This window comes from Trifolium pratense, linkage group LG7 (genome assembly GCF_020283565.1).
Source record: "Trifolium pratense cultivar HEN17-A07 linkage group LG7, ARS_RC_1.1, whole genome shotgun sequence".
Classification (NCBI taxonomy): Eukaryota; Viridiplantae; Streptophyta; class Magnoliopsida; order Fabales; family Fabaceae; genus Trifolium; species Trifolium pratense.
The window spans coordinates 41,013,051-41,035,368 of record NC_060065.1 but is presented as its reverse complement, the minus strand read 5'-3'; the positions used below and the strand labels follow the sequence as shown (position 1 = coordinate 41,035,368).

At 30.6% G+C, this 22,318-nt stretch overlaps 3 protein-coding genes across 5 annotated transcripts; 2 read left to right on the top strand and 1 right to left on the bottom strand.

Moving 5' to 3' along the window:
• Positions 1-1,802: 1,802 nt before the first annotated feature.
• Positions 1,803-4,804, top strand: LOC123894903 (probable WRKY transcription factor 62). Its single transcript, XM_045945018.1, has 3 exons — positions 1,803-2,182; positions 3,704-3,808; positions 4,417-4,804. Exons 1-3 carry the CDS (start codon positions 1,803-1,805, stop codon positions 4,802-4,804), a joined length of 873 nt encoding a protein of 290 aa, XP_045800974.1.
• A 543-nt stretch (positions 4,805-5,347) lies between these two features.
• LOC123894902 (probable WRKY transcription factor 62) lies at positions 5,348-9,819 on the bottom strand. The gene is made up of 3 exons (XM_045945017.1): positions 9,266-9,819; positions 6,158-6,262; positions 5,348-5,983 (listed from the first exon to the last, which is right to left on the bottom strand). Exons 1-3 carry the CDS (start codon positions 9,679-9,681, stop codon positions 5,533-5,535), a joined length of 972 nt encoding a protein of 323 aa, XP_045800973.1. The 5' UTR covers positions 9,682-9,819; the 3' UTR covers positions 5,348-5,532.
• A 4,866-nt stretch (positions 9,820-14,685) lies between these two features.
• LOC123894900 (WRKY DNA-binding transcription factor 70-like) lies at positions 14,686-22,296 on the top strand. Of its 3 annotated transcripts, none has more exons than XM_045945015.1 (3): positions 14,686-14,830; positions 15,428-15,754; positions 21,979-22,296. In XM_045945015.1, the coding sequence occupies exons 2-3, from the start codon at positions 15,438-15,440 to the stop codon at positions 22,196-22,198; spliced, it is 537 nt and encodes a 178-aa protein (XP_045800971.1). In that variant the 5' UTR covers positions 14,686-14,830; positions 15,428-15,437; the 3' UTR covers positions 22,199-22,296. The 3 variants fall into 3 exon arrangements, with proteins under 3 accessions (XP_045800971.1, XP_045800972.1, XP_045800970.1); XM_045945016.1 differs by lacking the exon at positions 14,686-14,830 and having other exon boundaries at positions 15,338-15,578; positions 15,670-15,754; XM_045945014.1 differs by lacking the exon at positions 14,686-14,830 and having other exon boundaries at positions 15,339-15,754.
• The last annotated feature ends 22 nt before the right edge of the window (positions 22,297-22,318 follow it).

The window sequence follows — 22,318 nt, the reverse complement described above, 5'->3', positions numbered from 1 at the left end:
AATAAAAATGATATATAAATCACAAAAACACTGCATATTTTTACCTTTTGTTTCGGTCTCTTTAAAAATTAATTAAAAAACATAAAAAAAAAATGTGAAATCAGCGTTAAAATCCAACGTGTCGGTGGCTTAGTCAACATATTCAATGGTACGTCAGCTTTTTTGTGTGATATGTTAAAATAAGGGACTAAAAAGATTGGAATTTGATATTAAAGAGGTAAATAGTAAGAATATTTTTTCGAGACAAAAACTCAAATTCGCCTCTATTAAGGATGAAAAGTACATTTGGTGTATTGTAGTGGGTTTGAGTAGAGCTGTCAAAATGGGCTAGCCCGAATGGGCCGGCCCGCCAAGCCTGATTTTTTCCCGGACTCGGACATTGAAAATCCTAGCCCGAATTATTTCCGGGCTTTTTAGCCCGGCCCGACAAAGCCCGATTAAAATATGGGCTAGCCCGAATGGGCCGCGGGCGGCCCGCAAGCCCGAAAAAATTAAAATTAAAAAAAATATATAAATATAAATATAAATAATTTGTTTTAGATGATTTGAAATTAGTTTGTAATATAACTTATAAAACACCGTCCGTTACTTAAGTAGCAGACGAGTAAAAATAGGGCACCCAAGAAACTCGTAGGTAGCGGATGAGTAAAAATAGGACGCGCGAGAAACTCGTATGTAGTGGATGAAAAAAAATAGGGCGCGCGAGAAACTCGTACGTAGCGGATGAGTAAAAATAGGGCGCGTGAGAAAGTCGTAGGGAGCGGATGAGTAAAAATATGACGCACGAGAAACTCGTAAGTAGCGGATGTGTAAAAATAGGGTGCGAGAAACTCGTAAGTAGTGGATGAGTAAATATAGGGCGCGCGAGAAACTCGTACGTAGTGGATGACTAAAAATAGGGGGCACGAGAAACTCGTACGTAGCGGAAGAGTAAAAAAAGGGCGCGCGAGAAAGTCGTAGGTAGCGGATGAGTAAAAATATGACGCGCGAGAAACTCGTAGATAGGGGATGAGTAAAAATGAGTAAAAATACGGCGCGCGAGAATTATTATATATATATAGCGGATGAGTAAAAAGCGGATGAGTAAAAAATAGGACGCGCGAGAATTATTAATGCTATTTATATGGTTGAGTTTGAGCACTAAAAGTAAAAAAATATAAAATAAAAAATAAACCGGGCCGGCCCGAAAGCCCGACTACCCGTACCGGGCCGGGCTCGGGCACTAATTTTGGTAGCCCGTTTTTTATCCGGACTTTTTAGCCCGGCCCGACAAAGCTCGGAGCCCGACAGGGCCGACCCGAAACTGTCCGGGCCGCCCGTTTTGACAGCTCTAGGTTTGAGTACCTTGTACTCAAATTAATAAAATAATTTTCTTATAAAAAAATTCATTAAATTTTGGTAGTTAAAATTGATTAATTAAATTAATTTATGTAGACTCTAAATTATTTAGTGGGATCTACTTTTATGATAATGAAACTTATTTGTATTTGAATTATAATAATAGTATTTGTGTTGAAAAAACTAGGTAGGCTTGAAAAATATATCATCTTCCTACCACTCACTTACTTCATATTGAAATTTCATATGTTGTGTGTTCTCCATGCCCCACTTTGGCCTATGTAAAATCAACTTGATCGATGAAAGTTTGTCCATTTATAAAAACAAACTTTAAATTTGCAGTGGAAAAATACCAAGTTGAATAAAAGGTAGTGTCCCTCTTTATTTTCTCTCATCATATCCAATATTAATTATCTAGCCTATAATAGCAAGGTGTTAATTAATTTTTACACATAAAAAAGGTAATGGAAAATTTGTCTTGGCATACAAATGGCAAAAAAGCAATGGAAAAAGAGCTATTAAGAGGACGTGACATGGCAAATCAATTACTTGAAGTATTAACTTTTGATGATAAGACAAATATTAGAGAAATGATGAAAGGGTCAAATTTGAAGTCATCATCATCAAAAGTGTTACCCTTAATTGTTGCTGAAGATCTTGTTCGTGAGGTACTCAAATCATTCACAAATACACTATTGCTCTTGAACAACAACCAAGACTCCAATGATGGTAGAGATTTTTCTTTCTCAATGAATTGCCACAAGCTAGAGGAGGATTTGGATGGAGCTTACAAGAAATTCAAAACTCTCAACACCAAAAATCCAAAAGGGTCCAACAAGAGAAAGTAAGATTCATGCATTATCCATGTCTTATACTAAGTTCCTATAAGTATTTTTTACTATATCAAAATCTAAAAAGTTTTTTTTCCCCATTAGTAAATTTTTTTATTACACATACATCATTAAACTTGAACTTAGTAAATAAATTTTATTAATACATCTTTAAACTTGAACAAAATTCATCTTATCTTGATTAGAGTCGACCTAGTCCGGTGGTGCTCCTCTTCAGTTCCGATGAGTCGAGGGAGGTTTTGTACTTGCAGGTGTTCCGACGTTGTCAGTAAAAGTGTGAAGCAAATGTTTTAAGAGAGTATAAATTTTTTTTTCTGCCTTTTGCATGAGAAGGTTTTATATAGCCCAAGACCTACAGCCAGATTCGACATCCCCACCATTAATGACAGTCGAAAAACAACTAAAGAGCCATGATTGACAGTTAATGTCAATCATTCTAATATCGGCCGTTACGAAAGGCATGACTTCCTTAATCATTGAGCAGGTTGTTGCGCCTTTTGACCTCAGCTCAATTTGGATCGAGTTTAAAATACATGAGATGAACCTCCTCGGTTATTGGGCCTTAATTAAGTCCCGTCCAAAAAGTTATTTAGACTAAAAATATCATTATATGCTACTACTACTACTACTCATACTTATAATTGTTTTCCACCATCACTAAAATAATGAACTCTTGATACATATAATTCAAGATAAAAAAAACAGCTCTTTCATAAACAAACAGTTCTTCGATAAAAAAAATAATATTAAAACAGTTCAGCGATGACTCTTAATAATTTTAGTAAAAATGTGAATTTTATAATCAGAAAAAAGAGAAAAAGATGTAATAATTTATTTTATTAAAATTTATTAATTTATTTAGAACCCAGTATCAAATTTTTTAAAAAAATTTGCAATAAATTTATTTAATTTACAAGAAATAAAAATTAATAGGAGATCTTTTTTTTTTATAGACGAAATGACAAAACCATTAAAAACTCACATACACAAAGTGGAGTGACCGAGGTTCGAACTTCAGTCTAACACTAGTAATTTCAGCATTTCTGCCAGTTAAGCTAGGATTTGTGCACAATAGGAGATCTTCTTATAACCTACTTTCTATCTTTTTCTGAAACATTGTTATAACTTGAGTTTTGGATAATTCACGTTAGATTGGGCACCCAAACCATTGTTTTATAATAATAATAATAATAAACATCGTTTAATTGAATCTCAAACCATTTCCATTTATATTTGATACATACTTATATTGTCCAAATTCCCCTCCCCTAACAAAAAAATAGAGTATATTTGTCAGTATCTCTTCTCTAGGAATATATATATATATATAAAATGTGTGATGCCCTTCAATAATCTCCAGACATAAATTATCATCATTCCATACTTAATGGAACAATTATAGATCTATTAATAATTTATAAATATTTTTATCAAATTGATTAGTTAAAAGTATTATAGTTATGCAAATAATTGAATAAAAACAAATAATTAACTAATATTTTTGTCTTCATAAGGTCAAGTGCACCAACTTGGGAAAAGACAACATCAATATTGATTGATGATGGTCATACATGGAGAAAGTACGGCCAAAAAAGGATAACAAATGCTAAATATTTCAGGTATATTCATCCTCAGTAACATCCACATGAGAATAAAGATTAGTCAACATTATACAGTACTAATACACTACTCTTATAATCTTAATATTTATTTAAGAAGTATAATTAATAAACAAGTTAATCATAATAATATGTAGAAAAATTTATAAGATTAAGTAAAAATAAAAGTGTGTCAATCGTATCCGTTTCAAAATCCTAGACTAGCAAATGATTAGATTATTACATATTCAGCTCAAAACAGAAACATTTTCTTACATATCTTCAACTACCACCAAAACAACCTTAGCGACAACACAACTAAACTAACCACCAGGTGATCGTTATTTTTATCAACTTTGCAACCACCTAAGTAAACCACTGAATCTGTCATAATAAGTCATAACCAAATACCGCACCGAGTCAAATTATCTTTCGTTGGATCTTTAGCATTCACCAAACAAAAAGGAACACATTCAACAGAGCTATTTCATACCATATATAATTTTAATATTTTTAATATGAGAAATTCCACTAATCCATTACATTCAAGTTAATACATAGTATAATAATAGATAAGAAATTATATTAACATTTTTATTTCAAAAATTTAATTAATCATATGTATGCAGGAGCTACTATAGATGCAGTCACATGGACGATCAACATTGTGAAGCAATGAAACATGTTCAACAAACACAAAATAACCCTCCATTGTACCGGACTACATATTATGGCCATCACACTTGTCAAAGTTCTTTCCATTCCGACCTAAATTTTGAATCCAATTTGTCCTCCGATGACTCTTCTATATTACTTAGTTTTGATAACAACATTCTAAGCAAACAAGAACAACCATTTCCACCATTGCCACTTCTTGCATCTGTAAACGGGGATCCCAAGGAAGTTATCCATGATGATCATTTTATTCCAAATCAATTGTGCACGTCAGAAAACCTCCAATTATGCGATTTTGATGTTTATTTTGATTATTTGAGGCATGCTACTGTGCAATTATAGAGTGAATCTTTTTAATTTGAGAATGCTTATGATCAATTTAGATTCTGATAATTAGTCAGAAATATTATGAGTCTAAATCTTAGAGTAAGTAAATATGTAAAAAGTGATGATCCTTCAATAACCTTAAGGTTCCTTATATATAGGTCCTCTAGTACCCGCCCAGGCGAGAATGTCTCGTGGGCGTCATGGGAGCGGTTAGCTCCACATCCTTGGATGAGGTATCCCATGTGGCCTATTATTTCGGCTCTATCCACCTTCCACGACCGAGTCCATGATCATCTATGGAATTATCCGTTATGGACTATTTGGGTCAAGCCTTTTAGGCGTGTTGGGCCCTTCTAACATTAGGGCGAATCAAGCTAATATGATTTTTTGGGTCCCACACCAAGTACAATATCTATTCGATATTTAGACTATATCAAAATCACAAAATGTAGGATGTTACGGTTGTCTAGTGTATCATCTGATATTTTCCCTATCAACTTTAATTCCTAATTTGAATTTTGAGATTACATGTGATTATGTGAAGATACAAAAAATATATTAATTTACTAAAAATATATTGTAAGTAAATTTTATGATGGTAAACAAATGCATATTAGATTTACTTAATTTACATGAAAATGTATATATAAAAAATGCATATTAGATTTATTTATTTCACATTAAAGTTATCCTCTAATGCCAAATCAAAAATAAATTTATACATTGAAACATATTCGTAGTCATTAAAATCCAAACTGATCATAAACATTCTCAAACTCAAATGATTCAGACGATGTTATCATAGTGACATGTCTCAAATAATCGAAATAAACTTCAAAATCACACGATAAGATGTTCTGTGGTGAGAATAATTGATTTTGAGCAAAATAATCATCGTGAATCTCTTCCTTGAATTCTTCTTTTGTAGATGTAAGACGTGGTGATGGTGGCGATGGTGGTTGTGGAAATGAGTATTCTTGTTTATTTAGAATATTCTTATCAAAACTAAGTAATATAGAAGAGTCATCGGAGGACAAATTGGATTCCAAATTTATGTTGGAATGGAAAGAGCTTGTGCAAGTGTGATGGCCGTAATATGTAGTTCGATACAATGGAGGGTTCTCTTGAGTTCTTTGAACATGTTTAATTGCTTCACAATATTGATCATCCATATGTGTGCACCTATAATAGCTCCTGCATGCATATACATGTGACCAATTAAGTTTTGAATTATAATAAATTTTAAACTTAATTAACTTCTGTTATTATAAGTTTTAATTTAAATGTTATTGATTGATAGATTTTCTTACATAAAATAAAATTAGAAGAATAAATGGTACATGTAAATGGAAAGTGATTAATTAATACCTGAAGTATTTAGCATTTGTTATCTTCTTTTGTCCATACTTTCTCCATGCGTGACCATCATCAATCAATATTGAGGTGGTCTTTTCCCAAGTTGGTGAAATTGACCTTAGTTATGAAATAAAAAATATGAATCAATAAGTTTTTATTCAATTAATAAATTATTAATAGATCTATGTTTTTCTTACGATAATAGATATATGTATTTCCATTAATTAGTAATATGTACTGATAATCATATATGTCTGGAGGTTCATGCCAGCTATATGCTGCAGATTAAAAGGATCAAACTCTACTCGAGGGCATCACATATTATATTTTATTCATAAATTCGTGTTGTAAGCATAAAGACATATATTCCCTAACCAAATGATACTGACATATATACTAATTTTAGATATATTATAGACAATATATACAGAGTTGATGTTCCAATCCCAACATTTTACTTATTCATTTTTAAGGAAAAAAATTTAGCCACTAAATCATTTGACATAAAAGAAGAAGGAAATGGTGCGTTTGAGATTTTATTAGAGCGGTCGATGGTCAATATAAGTAACATTAAATTATATAATTAGAGATTTTGTTGATCAATGGCCCGTTTGAATTGACCTATTTTTAAGCTTAGGTAGAATAGTTTATACAAATAGATAAATTTTTATATATTTTTATAAGTTTGTTAAAATAGTTTATGATATACAAATACAATTGTAGTTAGTGAAAACTTATGAATTAACCTAAAAGCTTATTTATTTGCATAATTGCATAAACTCAAAAATAAACTAATCCAAAATGGGCAACAAAAGTTGTATTTAGTCAAAAAATAAATTGTATGAATGGTTATCAAATTATATATTATAAGATAATATAGACACATCTTGAACATAAAAAAAATCTTAGCATTGACAATTAAATAAATATAAATTTGTCATTAATTAGGATAGAAAACCATAATTCTATAATTTTCAAGAAAATGGGTGTCGAATTAAATATATAATAAGTAATTATAAGCTAATTGAATTCTGTCAAAAAAAAAAAAATGTTACCAAATAACTTTTTTTCAATATGAACTTATAAATTATAAGTCATAAGTACATTTAGTATTCAGCCCAACATACCAAAAAAAAGACAAAAATTCTCACCCCCTTAAAACAAAAAACTAAGACGAGGAAGAAGCCCTAAAGTTATCTTACAATTCAATTCAAAAGGTTCACATGTCATTCATATAACAAATAAGAAAAATCGAAGTATTTTACGCTGATAACTTAAGTGAATATTTATAAATTTATGAGATAAAAATAAAACAATAAAATAAGGGAGCAAAATGTCTAACATTTAGATCAAAATGAAACAAAAAAATGTTTAAGGGGCTCAAATTAAACTTAAAAATAATTTAGAGAAAAAAGTGTGATTTAATCTAATAATATGGTTACAACAAGATCTCCTTTTACAGGATAATTTTGTACTAAGGATCAAGATTCTCTATGGAAAAGAACTTGAAAATTAATGTGCAGATCTTGACCATTGACCTCTACATTATATATTTATGATTAAGATCAATAGTAGATCTTGATCATTGGCAAATAAGGAGATTAATGGTTAAAATCGCAACATAATTTACTCAAATAATATTTTCAATTGAGAGAATTCATTTTTAAGTTTTAGATAGATTAATATTTGGTGAAGTGGGATCATCCCTTTGTTTGGGTAGATATTCTTCTACTTTATTTTGATGTGACTGACTTGTGACTTGTGTTTCATTTGGATATGTTTTCTTTTGGTTGACACTTTGTATTGAGTTGGAGTAATTCTTGTATTTAGCTTAACTTTTTTTTTTTTTTTGTTTACGATGACTTTGGAATCGAACTCAGAACTTATAACCTACTAGTACTATCCAAACTTCTCACCACTAAATCAAACCTAGCGGCTTCGTATTTAGCTTACCTTTATTAATACATATACCGGAGCATATTATATTACCAAAATATAAAATCCACATCTTGAGTTTTTTCTTTCTTCTTTCTTTTTTACAAGATCTCTTTTAAATTTGTTAAGTGCATTAATTATTTCTTTACCAACAAACTTCTAATTATATTAGATCTTTACTGCAATTTATAATAAATATTTTATTGTAAACATGAACTAATTATCCCGTATAGTTGTAAAACTATATTACCCTCCTTCCTTAAATATAATATTTTCTTAAGTTTTTCTTTGTCCTTCCTATAACCCTCTCTTTAAATTTTTAAATACATTAATTATTTCATTACAAACATACCCCCAAATTAATATACATCTTTTTTCTAAAATTTATAATAACTACACTAATATGAACATTAACTAATTAATCATCTCTTGAACGATAAACTTATAAAATTCATATATAGTATCAACAAATTTAAAAAAAAATAATAATAATATCTCATTAATCAATTTTTTTTTATTCTCATAGTTTACTCACGGGGGCATATATTCAAGAACATATATGGTTTTTTTTTACAAAGAGGGTCAGAAGCCCAACAAGAAAAGTAAAAATAATTAATTATCAACAAATTTTATATTACAATTAATTTTCTTAATTTCAGTAATTTACTTTAACATGATCTTATTTTAGAGATAGAGGTAGTATTTTACCGTAAAATATTTTATATTTTCATTTTAAAAAAAAAATTGTATTATTCAAACCCATCTCTAAAACATTTATATATGTTCTACATAAATTAATATATTATTATTTTCCTTATTATTATTATTATTATTATTATTTTCTTAGTAATGTGTATCGTAAATAAATAATTAGTTATACTATATTTATAAGAAGATATTATTTTAAAATATTATATATAATTATTATTTCATATATATGAATGCAATCAAATTTTATTCAAAACCAATCTTAACTAAATTTATTCAAAACCAATCTTAATTAAACTATAATATAACATCAATCTTTTAGGTCTAAGTTTGGGTTTTATTTTCCTTCAATAATACTCCTTGGATATTGTAAAGGTGGGGATATGTTTTTCTTTTATTTTATTTATTTGTAAAACCGAAAATTAATATTGTAGAAAACCTTTGAAAAAGGTATAAGAAATGGTTTATGAATCTTACTTTCTCTTATTTGACCCTTTTGGAATATTTTTGGTGTTGAGAGTCTTGAGTTTCTTGCAAGATCTACCCAAATCCTCCTCCTCTTCCTCCACCATGTGGCAATTTGTTGACAAAGAATAATCTCCAACAGTTATAGGAACAGCCACATCATTAGATTCTTGATTGTTGTTCAAGAGCAAAATTGTATTTGTGAATGATTTGAGTACCTCACGAACAAGATCTTCAGCAACACTTAAGGGCAACACTTTTGATGATGATGATGACTTCAAATTTGACCCTTTTATTTCTCTAATAATATTTGACTTATCATCAAAAGTTAGTACTTCAAGTACTTGATTTGCCATGTCACGTCCTCTTAATAGCTCTTCTTCCATTGCCTTTTTGCTATTTGTAGGAATCCAAACCAGATTATCCATTATCTTTTTGATAGTGTAAAGTAAATTAATTAAACACACCTTGCTATAGTTAGCTAGGTTTAATTAAGGAAAATGTTGGATGTGAGAGAATAAAGAGGGGCATGGCCTTTTTATTCACCTTGGTACTTTCCCACTTGTAATTTTTAATTTGTTCTACTTGGGAGTATATAGACAAAAGTATCTTGATCAAGTTCATTGTACAAAGCCCAAAGTTGTGCGTGATCATCACACATCATGTGAAAAATTTAGTATAAAATAACGGGTTTTTGCTAATTAATTTATATTTATAATATACATAATAATTACTCATACGTCCCAAAATCTAAAAGCTATTTTGACTAAATAACATTATTTATTTGTCTTCCTTTAACCATATTTGTTTAATACTATATAGATATAAATATTAGCATATAAGATCTTGTTTGATTTGTTTTGATGAGTATTTTCAAAATATCAAATTTTATAATTTTTACTAATAGAAAATTAAATATATTAGTTATCAAAATTGTGCTTTGACATACGTGTATTAGTCAAACTAACTCTTATATTTTGAGACGGAGGAAGTACACATTAATGAAAGGTACACTAATCTTTTTGAATGGCAAAACCAATCATTTTGCTAATGTATGTTTTTTTCTTTTTTAGGAAAGGTCAAGAAAGATTTTGCTAATGTATGTTAAGTAACCTAAATATAGAATTTTTATTTTGAAAAATACAAAAATTTGATTTTAAAAAAATGAATGCCTAAAATAAGTGAGTCTATCAAATGGGTTGATCTTGACCACTCTCGCTCGATAGATCCAACATCATAAATGGAAAGATCGAACACTCCTGATTATTATTGGACTGCATATTATTAATGATTTTTAAATTAGGTTATAATATTTATATTTTTTTTCTTTTTATTAATACTTTTAAAAAATCTTATGAAGATTTTGATATCGAACCAACCTGAATTCCAATTTACAAGCTCGATCGGATGAAGATTTTTTATTAATACTTTTAAAAAATCTTATGTTTTTGGACATATTTTGTACTATAGACTGTGTAGGTCTATTAAATTTGACTCATTTTGACCGCTCTAATAAAAAAAATAATAAGGGTGGAGTTGTGACAGAAAGGAGTTATTAAAGGCAATGTTGTGTTTTATGTTTAATTTTGAGGAAATATATAGAAACTCATGATCATTTGTTTTGTTCATGTAAACATGGGAGTATTGTAGCATTTTTTGGCTTTTAACAATTTGGTCACAATTTAAAAATGCTAAGTTTTCTTTCTTAATTAGTTTGGTTAACTAACTAGCTCTTGGTGTATTCGGTTAAAGAGAAATGAGATTATTTTCAATGGAAAGGTTGCAAATATGATTGATTGGCTTGATACATTAAGAGTTTAATATATTTTTAGTTCCTACAAAATCGCGAACTTTTAAATTTTGTCTCTCAGAACCATATGACTTAATAGATGATATATATGTCCCTCCAACAGAATAACATGCGTCTGGATCTGCTATTCAATTCACACCCAATAATCCTGAACAGGATTTGCTGCAGTTTATATTCACACAGTTTTCACGTTGTTTTCAATGAGGACTGTCCGATCTAATATTAGTGATTGAGATTGATTTGTACTAATTTTATTAAGATGCAATCTGAACCGACCAATTTGAAATGGATGGCTGTGATTTACTACTGCATGTAACTGTGTCATTTAATTACTTCAGTAGATCGTGGTCCCTAGAATCCGATAAAGAATACTGTAAAACAATGTTATCCAAAGAAAAGCAACATTCTCTGTTGTGTCAAAGTGGGTATTCATCCAAGAAGTCTCACATCAAATAGTTGAAAGGAAAAAAGAGGTAGAATGTTATTATGAATATGGAGAGTCACATTGAGTTTTGTTCACCACAACAACTCTAGTCTTATGGGTTTAAGGCTAGGGTAGTTGTGAGTCTTGGGAGAAGCGTATGCAATTTTTCCTTGCAAAAATTGTAGTTGATGAGGGTTTGCAATTTTTCAGTGCAAAAATTGCAGTTGAGAGAGTTTGTAATTTTAGTCCTTGAAAAAAAATTGTAATTGTACGAGAGTTTGATAGGTTGCAACTTCGTCGGCTTGTAAAAATTGCAGATTTAATATTATATTATTGCAGATTCGATAACTATAATGACGACCAACTAAAACAACACTGAAAATGTGTTAAAAAAATTTGATACAATTAAAAAAAATTGAAAACTCGATATCCAATACATTTAAAAATTATAATGATAAATTTGAGAACAAAATTTATTGTTCTCATTTTAAATGGAATGGTTTTTTTGACAAGTTAAAAGGAATGGTTAAGAGCATCTTTTCACTTTTTTTTTGGGTACAAGAAGCACTATATTTTTTAAAGGAGAATGTTAACATGTGCATATATGGCACATGTTAAGGTAGTAAAAATAGAAATTATGTCTTAAAATTTGTGCATTTTAACTTTTCAAGCATTAAATGTCTTGTATCATTAAATGTTAAATTTCTATATTAAGATACCTTATCATGTGCCATATATGCACATGTTAACAAGTCCCTTTTTTAAATGGGATTGTAGGGTGAGCTCATTATGCTAACATCATGCTGCTGAGAACACAATTTGACAATAATATGTTAAGACAATAATACCCCTTGATTCATGTTGGGATTATTGAAGCCGCCCACGTGTTTTATTTGTTTATTCGAACTAGTTAAGGGTAGTTTAGGGTATACATTTGTATGTATGTACGGACAAATGCTATGGGTGATTGATTCTTTTTTCTTCGTTATTTCCCTATTTGGTTATTCTAGGTTGTATACACTATCATTTTTATTTTATTATTTTTTACCAAAAATTGGGTTGGCACATAATTTATAATCCAAGTACGACCAAACCATATACCATATTACCATTGCTCAGATTTTTTTTGACTATATTTGTCAAAAAAAATACTTTTGACTGCAAAATTAACGCGGAGTTTGTTGTAGGAAGCCAATGTACTTTCCATCCATTCACTTCAAGTTTCAACCAACAAAAAAAAAATATTAATCAAATTGAATTATTCTAGCTATACTAATTATACAATTAATTACTTTGTCTGCCTACCCCTATCACTATCCCTATCCCTATCCCTATCCTATCATTTGAATTATTTACTTGATACTGTACTAATTATACAATTAATTAGCAATGATCCATCTTGATCCAATTGTTATTTGTCGCTGAACAGAAATTGGTGACGGACGGTATAACTTGAGGCACTTACGTAAGCTTTGTGACATCACTCACCGCATATTCCTTTGCATTTATTGGTCGTGTGTCTTAGCAGTTTGCATTTGTCTCGAGATTCCTCCTAGCTAGGGCATTTTAAAGTACTCCATCCATCTTTAACTATTTTTAAAACATTAATTAAGCATATTATTGAAGAAATTTTACTTTTGAATTTATGTATTCAATAATTTAAAAATATAAATGCGATTTTCCTAATACTCCCTCCAGATACAAATATAAGAAAAAAAACACTTCAAATTTTGGATACAAATATAAGCAAAAGTCAACTACTTTTAAACTAATTAATACTATTATTCATAATATATCTTTATTTAATCATTTCACTTTTCAAAAATTTATGTGATTTTCAAGGCATAAATCACTTTTCAAAGGGTAATATAGTAAACTTAACTCATGTTTTGCATTAAATCAAGAAAATTAACTACACTTAACTAAATTTCTTAAACATCGCGTAAATGATTATTTTTTCTTATATTTGTGTCTGGAGGGAGTATTAATTTTGTTTTTGATTTTTTTTAGTATGCTTAACTAGTATCTCGGGGGCACTGTTTAGCATGAACCTTAACTAATTATATATAAAAATTTAATATTTTTCATATTTATTGAATAACTGATGTATCTGATCTATAATGTAGATCATGTATATCATAGTTATTCAATGAATCTGAAAAATTAACTTTTGGTTATAATTAAGATTGAAGTAGTACTACTACCCAAGAACACTTAGATGAGATGACATGAGTCTCATCTAGCTTAACCAAGGTTTTGAATTCGATATTTGACTTGGGCATGCAACAATGTTAAAACTCTTAAGAAAAGTTTGCCACCTATTTGAGTTCCATAAGACTCAAGGAATTAGTCTCCTAAGACTGAAGTAGTACTAGTATCATAGTATTAGGGATGGATTTTGAAATTTTAATAAGTAGGATCAAGATTGTATAATAAAAATTTATTCGATAATTTTTTTTTTATAATTGTAGTTTATTATTTCTTTCTCTTAATTGTTCATTTTTTTAAAAAAAAAAAAAATCCATTTCTTTTAATTTTTTTTTTCCATTTCTAGCATGTTAAAAAATATAACACATCAAGAACGAATTGGATCAAATGGGGCCTCTTAAGCAAATGGCGAGGGGTTTGATTTATGGGTGATTTTGTGTATGTAAAAATTGTTCGGTTAGGATAGAGGTAACTCATCTTGTATATAACAAAATTTTCTAATGGAAATTAGTCACGGTTAACAGCAACTATAGTAAAAACTTAGTACCTATAACGTGATAACCAAAAAATAAATAAAAATTCCATACCATGGTAGATCCGTGTCTAAAGAGCAATGAATAAAATATTCAAAGTGTCATGTTAAAATTTGTCCTAAAAAACATAGGAAAATGCTAATGAGGGCTTCTAAGGCACTCTAGAGCGTAAAGTCACGACATTGAGAATTGAAATGTTTTACTTTCAAAACTCAAAAACATATATATGCTATAAATTTATAAATAGCTAGATGGAATTTCTCCTCTCAATCGAGTTATTTTCATATGTAGGATTCAGAAAAGATACGGTTGTCTATCAGTTTAAGATTGCTAAAACTCGTATCACTTAAAACAATTCTTTCTGGGTAAACGAATCTTCACTATAAATCTTAGTATTTAAAAGAAAAACAAAAATAAGCCCTCTCAGTCTCACCCCTCAGCTCCAAGAGTCTTTCTCGAAAAAGTACATAAATGAATGAGAAGAGTTTCTCTCTTGTTCCAACAATCGCTGGTTCTGGTTCCATTTCCAAATCCAACAACGATGTCTCTGCTTCAACGTGAGTGTTTTTTGTGGAATCCAAGTTGCTACAAAGAAGACACGGGTATATTATTAGTACTTTTTATATTAATTAATTACCATTTATTTATTATATGTATTACTTGGAACTCTTTGATGTGTATTTTCCTTTTTTTAAATAAGAATAATAACAATAATAATAATAATATTGTGAATGATCACTTGTATTTTTAAAAATAAAACATAAGTATCTTTCTTGTTTAATTAATTAATCAGCATATTTTTTGTCAAGATACGGTAATATTCATTTTCTTAACTTTCTTCATCTGGATTTTCAGAGCTAAATTTTATCTTGTAAAAAAATAAAAACAACTAGATTTTTATTGAAGTACAAGGTTATTATATATAATAATTATTATCTAGTTTGACAGCTATTCAAATTATAAAAAAATAAAATATTATCTAGTTTATAAAATATATATATATATATAGTTTATCCATAAATTCACCCTAATTATTTAGAAATTTTGTCTCCACTTGAAATAGTAACAATTTTTAATGTTGGTTGTTGGGGAATGCCATTTTCAACAGAAAACTTAATTAGTCTATCATTCTTTCAACTTAGCTAGCTAGGTTTCAATTTGTTGAAATTAATGGAGAATCGACATCTTTCAAATTGTAGAAAGGAAATTATGGAACAAGAGTTAATTAGAGGACGTGACACAGCAAATCAATTACTTGAAGTAATTGAGAACAAATTGAATATTAATCTTCATCACCATGGAGATTTAGAAGGGTTAATAATACCCTTAGCTCAAGATCTTGTTAACAAGGTACTTAGATCATTCACAAATACTCTTTTTCTTTTGAATACTAATAATGATGTCTTTAGTGATGAGGAGGTTTTGCCTATTACTATCAAAGATTTGTCAAAGTGCCCAAAACTTGAAGAAACAGATCATGAAGCTTGCAAGAGTTTTAAAGTTCAAAGAGGCTGCTACAAAAGAAAGTAAGATTTACAAATTACAAGTATCATATGCATACCTTGATAGAAAGTTATGCTTTATGATTTTTCTTTTTGGTTATCATATTTGAAATATGGTCTCATTATTAATTATCAACAACAAAAAAAAAAAAAAGAAGAAGAAATGGTTTCATTCTTCTTGACAATTACTATAGCTAGCTAGACTATCATGATATATATTATTATAAATAAATATAAAGGTGCAAACCACATTAATTTTTTTAAGTAACTTCAATTGAGTTCAAACCACATTGATTTATGTAACGATTGCCCATCTGTGCACTTATTGAGCATATTAAAAAAAAAATATTAAAGACAAAATTAACAAATTAAATTAGTTATTCAATAAATCTTTAAAATAAATATTTACTTATAATTAAGGTTGGAGAGAATATAAGAAAACATTCATTATGAACAGAAATGTCAATACTAGAACTTAATTAAACACCCACCCAAAGCTCAGAAAAGGAATACTTCTTTTTAAAAAATGGAAAATAATATATATAAATAATGAAATCAGAGTACAAAATATATTCATACTCGTCACAAAGTACCCATTTCGTAAGGAGACAACAAAAAAATTAAGTCAAGACTAAATGAAAAGGGTAAGAGGAAAAACAAAACAAAAATCAAGAGAACCGGTCTATATCTCACTCATAAAAAGAATAAGGAAATCCATAAAATTTATCCACAAATCATTTTTAAGACGACAACTCAATAAATATATTAATTACTCAATAAAAACAACTTTATTCGAGAATATAATATCATTCTATGAATTCTAAATCAACCAAATCTATGAATGCCAAACCAAAATCAAACAATTTCTAAACCATAAGCAACAAACCAAAAAGAAAAAAACTTTAGAATAAATTAACCAATTTGAGAGGAATATAGGCAATTCTTATCCAAATCAATGAAAAATCTTATACCACACACTTAAGCCCAATATAACAATCAAACAGATAGACCATACAACAGCATGCCACATTAGAACCATACCTAATCATATACCCGACGCCTAACACCCATCCCAAAAAAGCTCTCAAAAACTTGTTTCGGAGATACATACTCGATCCCTAACCACGTAGTAATACAATACTAGATCGGAAAAATCCGATCGCACGAAACAAAAAGGTGGTTTATCGTCTCTTCAACCGCCCCACAAAACACAAAGGAGGTATCATTAGTCCCTAGTATCTAAAAGGAGATTAAGCCTAGTATCTAAAAGGGTCTGCCAAGAAAGTGAAATAATCTTTAAATGTGCACAACTCTTCCATACCATCTAGGGGTGAACAGTGGGCGGATATGAGCGGGTTTGGGTCCAAAGTTGTCATCTGGTCTAAACCGCAGAGTCGAAAAATAAGGGATCCACCCGAAAAATGAAGAGTGGTTTTCACGGGTTTGCGGTTTAAGCGGGTTGTCGGGCGGTTTGGAGCAGTTAGACATAAAAAAATTAAAATAAAATTAAAATAAAAACAATAACGAACCCAAAATTTGGAGTTTAGATCTAGAAAATACGCAACCAGATATGAGAGAATTATGTAACAAACACAAAAGGAAAATCTTAAAAACCCTAAATCGACATAAAAAGTAAGAAAAAAAAATTAAAATCTCAAATAAAATTAAAATATAACCTTTGATTTCAACGAAGTTAAACAAACAAGATGAAGAATGATCAAGTTTTGGATTTCAAAATGTTTTAGTCTCCTTGGTTTGAGGTGAAATGTGAAGAGGAGACGTGAGAAGAGCTTAGATTCGGCGTTTTGATTTACTCATGCGGGCGGGTTTTGGGCACCGTCTGTCCACTATACTCTACACCCTAATATTCTCCTATATATAAGTATTCATACATCAATCCCTAAGTATGAAACGTCGTGCCTCCAATTTTCACTTTCTTTTATCTCATTAAAATACTGACTTGAGCGTTGAGTGCTAACATTTTTACAAGTACCTTTTCCACCAAAAAGACCAAGAAACCATCCCATTATCATCATTTACAAGTCCGACAAGCTGAATCATCATCATCTAAGACAATCATTTCTGAACAACCAGTTCAATCCACTCCTTGAGACACAACCTTGTCTCCAAGGTTGAGTGAATGAAATTGTTGAGCCATAGCATCCACCTCTTCCCATGTAGCTACTTCCAGCGATTTATCCTTCCAATGCACCAATACTTGAGTGATAGTCTCACCTCCCTTGAGTACCTCCCTATAAGCCAACCCAACTAATGGTTCTCAAACAGAGTAAATAGTCAGTTCCGATTCCACCAGAAGGTTAGGATGAACCTTAGAATTAACAGTAGCCTTCCTTAGTAGTGAAACATAGAATACCGGATGAACGCGAGATGAAACCAGTAATGTCAACTTGTAAGCTACCTTGCCCACACGTGTTTCCACTATAAAAGGGCCATAATAACGAGTTGAGAGGTTCAGACGAATATATGAAGCTACGAATTGTTGCACACACACCTTTAAGAGAACCATGTCACCAACCTCAAATTGTCGCCCTTGACGGTGAGTATCATCTTGATGTTTCATTCAATTTTGCGCATGAATGAGATGACGCTTAAGCTGCCTTAGACATTCATCTATATCCAATAACTCCTAATGAACAAATTTAACCTAAGCCTCTCTTGGTAATTGAGAAACAAGAAATGTTGGGTGAAACTCTTCCATACATCGCTTTAAAAAGGAGTTGTGCTCGTAGAACCATGAAAATTAGTATTAAACAAATACTCGGCCCATGGCAACCACAATGCCCATTGATGAATAATTTGCAAGTGCACAAAATTATCGCAAGTAGTAAAATTATCAGTCCTCGGGGATTGTTATAATTCAACACAAATTGAATTCATACTTAAACACATAACTTTTACATGTAAAAAAGGGGGAATTTCGTTTGGTTCAAAGTTGATCATAAACTTTAAAATTGACTTAGGATTTAAAATTAATGGAAGAAAAGTGATTGATCCTTTTGGTTCATCCAATTACTACTTCTCTTGGTAATTTCATGTATGATTACAAATTACTCAATTTAGTTTCACGATTAGATTAAATCTCAAGTGATTATGCCCAATATCTTGGTAACATAATACTCTCCCTTGATCATCGATTCCTAATGTCTTAGGTAATATATGATCAATTGAGGTTTACAAACTTTAATCTTTTAATCTCAATTAACAATCCGGAATGTCTTAAGTGAAAGTTAATTGATCAATCATTCCTAGATCGATCATTCATTCCTATCGTCATAGTAAAACAAATAATTGAAATCATCATATAATTGGCCAAATCATATAAAGCAATAAGCACAAGGAATAATTGAAGAAACTAACTTCGTAATTCATTGATCATAACATATGATAATCACGTGGTTCAAGAGAAATACTAATCATAATCCCCTAAGGACCAATCACGGGAGTTTAGTTACACATAGTATAAAAAGACATTATAATAAAAGAAATGAAAGAAAGCATCATTACAAGATGATCTTGATGTGTTTCCACACTTCAATCCTTGCCTCCAAGCTCCTAGATCTCTAGAATTTCTTCAAATTGATGTTTCCAATGTAAATTTTCAATCCCTCATCTCAGATCTACCACTTCCTTTTATAACTGAGGCCAATAAATGAGATTTTCACCCCAGGCACGAGCATTTCCGCCTCAGGCTGCAGAATTTTCGCCCCAGGCGGCAAAACAGCAAATGGCTTGATTTTCTGATGAAAATTTCGCCCCAGGCACAAAGAATTTCGCCTAGGGCGTGAAAACAAGAACTTTGGTTCATTTTTTTAACTCTTCAGCTACTTTCTTCCTTTACAAATATCCTCAAACTAATGCATTATTCTGGTTCCATAAAATAGGTCAAAATTCTTCTAAAAACACTTGCAATTGGTCTTTATTTTCATGTAATGACGCATGTCATCACCCATGACTTGGACTGATCCGCCACAAAACACAAAAAGTTTTTGAAGCAACAATCTACTACTTCTGTATGTCCATCCCTCTAAGAGTGATAAGTAGTACTCATCTTCAATTGAGTACCTTGTAGCTTGAACTATTCTTGCCAAAAAATTAGTCATAAAAATGGGGTCTTTGTCGCCCGCAATTGAAGATGAAATGCCATGTAGTCAGACAATCTCCTTTGTAACCCCTTAGCTAAAGATCTAGCTGTGTACAGATGCTTCAAGGGAATAAAGTGACTATACTTGGGCAAATGGTCAACAACAAAATATTTGGCTCTAGGTAATCCAGTAACGAAAGTCCATATAGAGATAGAGAGGTCCTCTAAATTTTTAGAAGGTATCAGTAGAGATTGCAAAAGACCCCTAGGAGCAGTTGCCGTATATTTGTTACGTTGGCAAGTATCACATTCTTGGACATATTGTTGAATGTTTTTCTTCATTCCCACCCAATACAAATTTTTTGTCAATATCTTGCAAGTCATATAGAACCTAGAGTGTCCTCCTTGAGTAGTAAAATTCAATTCCTTGAGTAAAATAGGAATGCAAGTTGAGGATGCGTGAACCATTAACCTATCATCATAAAATAACATCATTCCATATAGCACACCATCATCACAAACACCTTTTCTTGTGACACCAGGCTCCACCAACATCATAAAAGTGAGATAAAGCATTTTACCCTTTGTTCTCCAAACTCGGTTTGGCTGCCCAATTTTGTTGGTCCATGGTGGTGATACGTTACACAATAATTGTTTAAAATTTTTCTGATCGGTGTACACCGTGAATTTCTAACCCAAAATATATGATCACAAATGTTGAATGGCTCATGACATACCCAACAGTCCACCAATATCGCCTAACTAAAAAATAATTGTATCCAACTGAAAAGCAAAGCCTTGTGCAAACATTACTAAGTCTTTGAATTGTCCCACTGTTGGTTTTGAATGTCCATCACCAAGTTTCACAGCCATATTCAGTAGTATCCCTCTTTGGCTCATATTTTGAGATTGAATTTCAATCGCACTCTGCCAACATCCACAAAGACCACATTATCCTTATCAAAATAAGATACCTCAATCGCTTGCACGTTTTCTTTCTAAAAACTTTCTCTTGAGTGACCCACCACAATTTGTTTAAAACATCATTTATAATTAATTTATCGATTATATAATATGCATTGTTTAGTCTTAAATCAATGTTCCGGAAATCACTTACAACAGACAATCCATATCAGTGTATCTGATGGCCCAATGCATTGTTGGGTTGATTTATTATTGTTTTGCTCCACAAATAATGACAGTTTGTTTTCCCCTCTCAAATTTATCTTTTCACTGATAAAATTTCGGAAAACGTTTTCCAAATTTTTTTTTTTTTTTTTTGTAAATTTTAGTTGTGTTTGCTAAAATTTACGCTAAAAAAACTTCGGAAAATGTTTTCCAAAATTTCCTATGTGAGATGAGAAATTTGGAGGGTGTATATGGGGTGTGAGGGGGGGGGGGGGCAAGAAACGATCCACAAATAAAAGGGCAAACAAAAACAAGAAAACTACTTTCATGTGACCAAAATCCTTGCTGCATCCATTGTTGTTCTATTCTCTGTATATTCATCATCAACAACAAATTCTATTACACTAGAAATGTAAAAGTTAGTTAGAGTTTGTTAGTAGGTTATTAGAAATATAAAGTAAGTTAGAATTTGTTAATTATCTATTAGCTCTATTTATTTCATGTCTTCATTTCACTATCTTTTATCAATCAATATAAATTAGGAATTTTTTGTTGTAACAAATTCTCAAATTTATAACCAAGATATTGGACTCAGATGATTTATGAATTCTCTCTAAGACGAATCGTTCGGGAAAATCCGAGTTCAATTTTTTGTGGGAAAAACTTTACTTGCCTTGCGGCCGAACTCTTGATTATCGGGACCCTCTTTATCTGTGAACCAGAGGGTTAACACAAAAAAAATTCAAATTTTTTTGTGATTTGTGTAACACATATTTCAAGCCAGTCAATTGTGTTGTCAAGGTTTGAACCCAATGGTCCTAAGTTTCAATAGTCTTAATATCCTTTTATACTTATTGTACAGCAATTGAATGAAATCAAAACTTTTAGTCTATTATAAGTTTATAATAATGTGATGTAATGCCATTGACTCCATAAAAAAAATTAATTTAATTATCAGCAGGAGTTAGATTTACAAAGAAGTGTGATATTTATTTGTAGACTATGTCATTCTCATCAGGTCAGATGCAATTACTTGGGAGAAGGATAGCTCAATTTTGATTGAAGATGGCTATGAATGGAGAAAGTATGGACAAAAAAAAATAATGAAGGCAAAATATCTCAGGTGTATATCTTCAACTTCAATTTTTTATTTTATTTTATTTCTTTCTATGATATTGTCTCCTACAAAACACCGATATACACGGACACCGGACATGACACTTACTTGTCAGCATTGATGAACAATTTGAAAAAATAAAATAATTGAATATAATGACATGTGTCTGTGTCGCACACACATCACTTAATATATGATTATTTGTTGAGAATGACTCATAGTCACGGAAGATGGGCAAGGG

Excerpts from the sequence above, each read along its gene's own strand:
- LOC123894903 (XM_045945018.1), top strand. The coding sequence starts at position 1,803 with ATGGAAAATTTGTCTTGGCATACAAATGGCAAAAAAGCAATGGAAAAA. Across the intron at positions 2,183-3,703 it reads AAAGGGTCCAACAAGAGAAA|GTCAAGTGCACCAACTTGGG; the intron begins GTAAGATTCATG and ends TGTCTTCATAAG. Across the intron at positions 3,809-4,416 it reads ACAAATGCTAAATATTTCAG|GAGCTACTATAGATGCAGTC; the intron begins GTATATTCATCC and ends ATATGTATGCAG.
- LOC123894902 (XM_045945017.1), bottom strand. The coding sequence starts at position 9,681 with ATGGATAATCTGGTTTGGATTCCTACAAATAGCAAAAAGGCAATGGAA. Across the intron at positions 6,263-9,265 it reads AAAGGGTCAAATAAGAGAAA|GTCAATTTCACCAACTTGGG; the intron begins GTAAGATTCATA and ends TTCATAACTAAG. Across the intron at positions 5,984-6,157 it reads ACAAATGCTAAATACTTCAG|GAGCTATTATAGGTGCACAC; the intron begins GTATTAATTAAT and ends ATATGCATGCAG.
- LOC123894900 (XM_045945014.1), top strand. The coding sequence starts at position 15,399 with ATGGAGAATCGACATCTTTCAAATTGTAGAAAGGAAATTATGGAACAA. Across the intron at positions 15,755-21,978 it reads AGAGGCTGCTACAAAAGAAA|GTCAGATGCAATTACTTGGG; the intron begins GTAAGATTTACA and ends CATTCTCATCAG.